General features: G+C 35.9%; 1 protein-coding gene across 1 annotated transcript; it reads left to right on the forward strand.

Moving 5' to 3' along the window:
- The first annotated feature begins 5,607 nt into the window (after nt 1-5,607).
- Nucleotides 5,608-6,552, forward strand: LOC123238711 (olfactory receptor 51I2-like). The gene has a single exon (XM_044665917.1). The coding sequence runs from the start codon at nt 5,608-5,610 to the stop codon at nt 6,550-6,552; it is 945 nt and encodes a 314-aa protein (XP_044521852.1).
- The last annotated feature ends 222 nt before the right edge of the window (nt 6,553-6,774 follow it).

The following is a 6,774-nucleotide window of genomic DNA, read 5'->3' on the forward strand; positions in this document are numbered from 1 at the left end:
TATAATTGCTGTGTTTGTTTTGGTAGATAGATTCCTAAGTATTTTATATTGTCTAGGGTAATTTTAAATGGTATTTCTCTTTCTACTTCTTGCTGCTCTAATGTGTTGGAAATGTATAGAAATGTTGATGATTTATGTGCATTTATTTTGTATCCTGCAACTTTGCTAAAGTTGTTGATTATTTCTACAAGCTTCTTATTTGATTCTCTAGGGTTTTTTAAGTATACCATCATATTGTCTGCAAAGAGTGATAGCTTATTCTCCTCCTTGCCTATTTTGATACCTTCGATTTCTTTTTCTTCTCTAATTGCTACTGATAGTGTTTCTAGTACTATGTTGAATAATAGAGGTGATAATGGGCATCCTTGTTTCACACATGATCTTATTGGGAAGGCTTCTAATTTATCCCCATTGCATATAATGCTTGTTGATGGTTTTAGGTATATACTGTTTATTTTTTTTAGGAAGGGTCCTTCTATTCCTATACTTTTCAGTGTTTTCAATAGGAATGGATGCTAGAATAAAACTTTTAGATATACTATTAAGAAGGATATTGTAGCACATATTATAGGCATAATATAGTATAATATGATATAGGTTTTTCCTAAAATACCTGCAACACATTTTCTAGTTCATCATGTTGTGAAAGAAGACTGATATTGGTTATACTATAGAAAAATTCATAGGACTACAACTGTTCCCTCTATGGTTTTATACACACAAACACACACACACACATATGTAGTCATGAGTCTCTTGTAGTAGTCCTGGATTCTTGTATTGTTGATAATAATTGATGTTCATAGTTGATAATCATACATTATTGTTGCTACTGTGTACAGCTAGAAAGTTTATTTCTTTCCTCCCATTCTTGGGGTCTCTGATCACCAACTACATGACTACTTTCTTCATGATTTTAGAAGAGAGTATCTTGGGTTGAACTAAATAACCTCTGAGGTTGTTTTTTCTTATATTCGATGATCCTTGAATTCTGAGAGTAAAAGCAAGTATAGGAAACCATACACATCTCTCCATATACCTCCAATTTCTATAGCCAGGTTAAAATCCAGTTCCAAATTCTCATGAATATTACTCTAATTAATAAAAAGGCAATTCAAGAAAAAAAAAGATATTCAGTATCTTCTGGGCAAGGAATAATGAATACAATTGCAAAAAGCTTTTATGCAACATTCTTAAAATAAAGATGATAGATTGTTCAAAAACTCAAGCCATTCCCCAATTGAAAAATTGGCAAGGCACATGGATAGACAGTTTTCAGATAAAGAAATCAAAACTACCAATAAGCACATGAAAAAGTGTTTTAAATCTCTAATAATTAGATGAAGGCAAATCAAAACAACTCTGAGGTACCACCTCACTCCTAGCAGATTGGTCAATATGACAGGAAAGGAAAGTTATAAATGTTGGAAGGGATGTAGCAAAATTGGGAACTAATTCATTGCTTGTTGAGTTGTGAATTGATCCTACCATTCTAGAAGGCAATTTGGATTTATGCCCACAGGGCTTTAAAAGAGTGCCTGCTCTTTGAACTAGCCATACCACTACTGGGTTTGTACCCCCAAAGAGATAATAAGGAAAATACTTGTACAAAAATATTTATATCCATTCTCTTTGTTGTGACAAAACAACTCTTGGAAAAAGAAGGAGCCTCTATTGATTGGTAAAGAGATGAACAAATTGTGACATCTGATAGTGATGGACTACTATTGTGCTGAAAGGAACAATGAACTGGAGGAATTCCATGTGAACTGGAAAAACCTCCAGCAATTGATGCGGAATGAAAGGAGCAGAGCCAGGAGAACATTGTACACAGAATTGGATACAGTGTGGTACAATTGAACATAATGGACTTCTCTACTAGCAGCAGTGCAATGATCCAAGACAATTCTGAGGGACTTATGAGAAAGAACACTATCCACATCCAGAGAAAAAACTGTGGGAGCAGACACACAGAAGAAAAACATATGATTAATCACGTTGTTTGATGGGGATATGATTGGGGATCTGACTCTAAATGATCACTCTATTGCAAATCTTAAAATATGGAAATAGGTTTTGAGCAATGATATATGTAAAGCCCAGTGGAATTGCTCATAGGCTGTGGGAGGGGAGAAGAAATAGGGGAGATAAAAACATGAATCATGTTCTCATGGAAAAATATTCTAAATTAATTAATCAATAAATAATTTTTAAAAAAGATGATAGATGATTAAAGGAATATACACTTATGTGGAATAACTTCACATAATGTCTCAGTAACCTAAAAATATCACATAAATAAGAATTGGTTTTGTTTTGGGTAATATGGGTAAAAAAGAACTGTTAGGATTTTGAAAAAGGATATTGGAGTGTGTTGCATTGGCATTGACTTGTTTAGATGGATGACTTTTTTTTTCCTTTTCTTTTTTCTTTTTCTTTTTTGGTCAATGCTTCTCTCCCAAGGGCAAGTCTTTGATGCCATGTTCCCTTGAGTAATTAGAGCACAGTTGCCTCCATGATTCATCCCTTTCCCATAGCCATAAATACATTGTTTATCCTCCTGCACTTTAAACTGCACTCTTTCAATCTGAGGAGCAGAGGTTGAAGTTAGAAAAAGAGGATCTGCAGCTGAGCTCCTCTGATGAGTGGGAACACAAAAGTTCATGGTCAGTTTTTTTCTGTCCTTCAGGCATGAAGGATAAGACTGAGACCAAAGAGCATAGAAGAGAGGAAGGGAAGGGAAGGACAGGCACAATGGAAAGGCTGAAGGATTCTCTTGATGTTGGCAGTGAGTCTGAGGCTTTTTTTTGGAGATTGTACAAGTCTGAAGACTGGGGGGTTCAAAAGGGAAATTAGATAAATTGGCCTTTATCCAGTTCCTAGCTTTATCTCATTCCTAGGTTTTTTCCCTATCCTTCCAGTTTCTACTAATACTTTCTCATCAAGAGAAACTTTTTTTTGTCTCTACATATTCACATTAATCTGTAAATATATACTTCCATATATCCATACTACTGGAGCAAAAAGGAAGCCCAATTTCATAGACATTTACATTTTTCTTCAATATTTTTTAAAATGTTTATTTTTTAACAGGTACAAAGTTTGTTTCTGTTACAGGGTAAAGTTGGTGATTCACTTGCTAAATATTTCATGACAACTTAATGTCAATCTAAAATTTCTTTGTTATTCTGGTAATAATAGGAGAAGAGATTGTCTCTGCCTTTGAAGAAGTCACACTCTTCAGGTGGTGACAAATAAACCTAGCTACCTGCAGCCAAAATATGAGGAAAGGTAGTGTTTGCTAAATTTCATAGATGATGCTTATACTGATATAAGCACCCTAAATTGGGGCAGAAGTCACTATGGTTTGCAAGAAGGCTAGGTGGGCAAAGAATGCTTCTTGGAGAAGTAGGAATATAAACTGGGATTTAAGACAAGTAGCAAAGGAATAGAAACAGAAAGCACATTTGAATGGAGAACAGTATTTGGAAAGTAGCACGGGAGGATATGACAGGGGCATTTGTTGAGACAAAGAACAGAAGAGTATGCTGAGGAGGAACAAAATTTAGAGTTTAAATATCACATTAAGGAAAAGGGGATTCCTAATCAGATGTGAGGGGTTTAGACATTGGGAAGAAATATATGGTCATGTCTGTACATTGTCTAGTAGAATGACATAATAGCAGGTGTTTATTAAATATTTTTTGGTTTATTTGTTTCAGGAGTCTGTTTCCTATGAGGTATAGCAAATAAAAACTTCAGAAGAGAATTAGTCTTGTATGACCTTGAAATCTCCTCTTCTATGAGAAATGTGATGATTTTCCTCTTCTGCTTTGGCATATGCAAAAACTTGTTTAGGTTCATGACAATAGTAATAACTAGCATATAGCATTTGAAAAAAACACCTTACCTTTTGTCTTAATTGATAGTAAGTATTGATTCCAAGGCAGAAGAGTGTTAAGGGCTAGGCAACTGAGGTGAAATGACTTGTCCAGGGTTAAATAGCTAGGAAGTATCTGAGACCAGATTTGAACTCAGGACTTCTCATCTCTAGGTCTATCTATCTGCCTAGCTGCCCATATAGCATTTCAATAATTGCAGGTGATTTTACATTATGCAATTTGAGATTTATTATGACCTTCTTAGGGAGGCAGAATTTTTACCCTTTTATAGATGGAGAAACTAAGGCTATGAGAGTGCAATTTATTTATCCAAGATCAAATAACTCATGTATATGAGTCAAATATATGACTTGAACTCAGGCCTTCTTGAATTAAAGTATTAGTAGTAATTGGAATAATGAAAAAATGTTATTCAAGTAATATTGGTAGTTATGATGATGATGAAGACAAATAAGATGAAGAATGGGTGGGGGAAAGAGAAGGGGAATGGGAAAGGGAAGGGGAAGAAGAAGGAAGAACAAGAACAAGAACAAGAAGAACAAGAACAAGAGAGGAACTGAGCAGTGAACTAAAAAATTAGGCATTCCTGCAGTATTTTATGTAACAGAACTGGTGTATGTGTGTGTGTGTGCCTCTGTTTGTGTGTATGAGTGCAAGCATGCATGCAGAGGCAGAACTAGGATGGGACAACCAGAACACTGAAAAACAGATTTTTTCATCCCCTCAGCTTCTGTCCCTATCATTTTTCTTCTCCATCTAAAAGCTCTTGAATAGAGAACTTGAGTTTCTTTTCATGAGGGCATAGAAAATCCCAGAATCTATTTCCTTCCACCAGAGTACTGTACCAGACTCTCTCTCCCTACAGGTTCATACAAAGAGTTCATTTTCATAAATGTCTTGAGAGGACATTTAATATTATTTTGCATGAAGCTAGTTTTACATAACAAAATTGCTAATTAAAAAGGTTTATATTTGCATTAACTCCTATGATCCATATATGTTAATATCTTTTTATACCTTCTGAAGAACATACTACTTAACATCATTCACTTTCTATATGAAAAAGACTTGTAAGGATTTGGTTTTCCCTATTTATTTCTCAGGAGGCAGAACTAGGAATAATGGGCTAAAGTTTAGGGAGTCCGATTTAGACTGAAAAATGTATTCAATTAGAGCAGTCTTAAAGAAGAAACATCTGTTTCAGAAGGGTTCTTTACTAAAAGTCTTCAAGTTGAAATAAAATTATCACCTTTTAAAGATTTTATAGAAGGGTTTCTTATATAGATAAAAATTGTACAAGATGATATGTGAAATCACTTTTAAACTTTAAGATTCTGTGGCTGGTCTCTTCAATGCTCATAAACCATAGAATATCATTGCTTGGCTTGTGTTTGAAGATAGTTCTTACCCTCTCTACCTTTAGGCTATTTGATATATGTTGTCTATAGAGACTATCTCTCATTTCCACATCCTCAATCTAAATAAACACCCCAATTTAGAGGACTATTATCTCTCTTTCCTGCCCTTAAAATGTTATAGGGAAATTTTAGCAACAAGTTATTTTACTTGAAGAAGACAGGAGTTTAATGCTCTCCGTTGTGGAGTTAGATAAAAGATCTTCTTCTAATTCAGGTACTATATTATTTCTCTCCTGTAGGAGCATGGCCTGGCAGTGTATAGGACTCAGGACGAAAAGAGTCACTACATGTTAAATTTGAATAGTAGCCGATTCCAGCCACCCTTCTTCCTCTTGACAGGCATCCCTGGATTGGAGGCAGCACACACCTGGATTTCTATCCCTTTGTGCATCATGTACATGATTTCTTTATTTGGGAATTGTATCATTCTCTTCATCATTAAAACCACTCCCAGCCTTCATGAACCTCAATACCTCTTCTTGTCCATGCTGGCAACCACAGATATTGGCCTTTCTATATCCACATTGCCAACAGTGCTCAATGTCTTCCTTCTCAACCATAGGGAGATAGAGTTCCACTGCTGCCTGGCACAGATGTTTTTCATTCATACTTTTTCTTCTATGGAGTCGGCTATCCTGTTAGCCATGGCATTTGATCGTTTTGTTGCCATCAGAAATCCATTGCGCTACACTGTGATCCTTACCTATCCTCGGATTGTTGGGATGGGACTAGTGGCTGTGGGGAGGGGCATGGCACTGATGGCACCTTTACCTATATTGCTCAAACGGCTGCCCTTCTGCAAGAACATCATCCTTTCTCACTGTTATTGCTATCATCCTGATGTCATGAAGCTGGCCTGTGGACCTGTCAGAGTCAACATTATCTATGGATTGACTCTTGTTCTTTGTTCCTTTGGAGTTGACTCTGTGTTCATTGTTATTTCCTATGTCTTGATCCTGAAGACAGTTATGAGCATTGCTTCCAATGAGGGTCGCCTTAAGGCCCTCAACACTTGTGTCTCCCACATAGTCACAGTCTTTATCTTCTATGTGCCACTCATTATCCTAGCGCTAATACACAGATTTGGAACATTCACTTCACCTCTTTTTCATGTCACTATGGCCAACCTTTTCCTATTCCTAACCCCAGTCCTGAATCCACTGGTTTATAGTTTTAAAACCAAACAAATTCGCTCAGTTATGCAGAAAGCATTCATGACAAGAGGAAGTTGAACTCAGTCCAGTATACTCTTTGGAACATAAGAACATACTTGGTTATCAGTCAACAGTTCTCTGTGTCTATGATACATAATTCCATTTCCTGTTTTTGAATTTTTGAGTTTGAATTTCAGGAGTCTGCCTATTTTCTCTTACATATTGGCTCTTCATTGAGCACATGCTGCTACTACATGGATGTTTAAAGATTATTTATCTAAAGACAGCTCTTAACTCTTG

Source organism: Gracilinanus agilis, chromosome 3 (genome assembly GCF_016433145.1).
Source record: "Gracilinanus agilis isolate LMUSP501 chromosome 3, AgileGrace, whole genome shotgun sequence".
Taxonomy (NCBI): Eukaryota; Metazoa; Chordata; class Mammalia; order Didelphimorphia; family Didelphidae; genus Gracilinanus; species Gracilinanus agilis.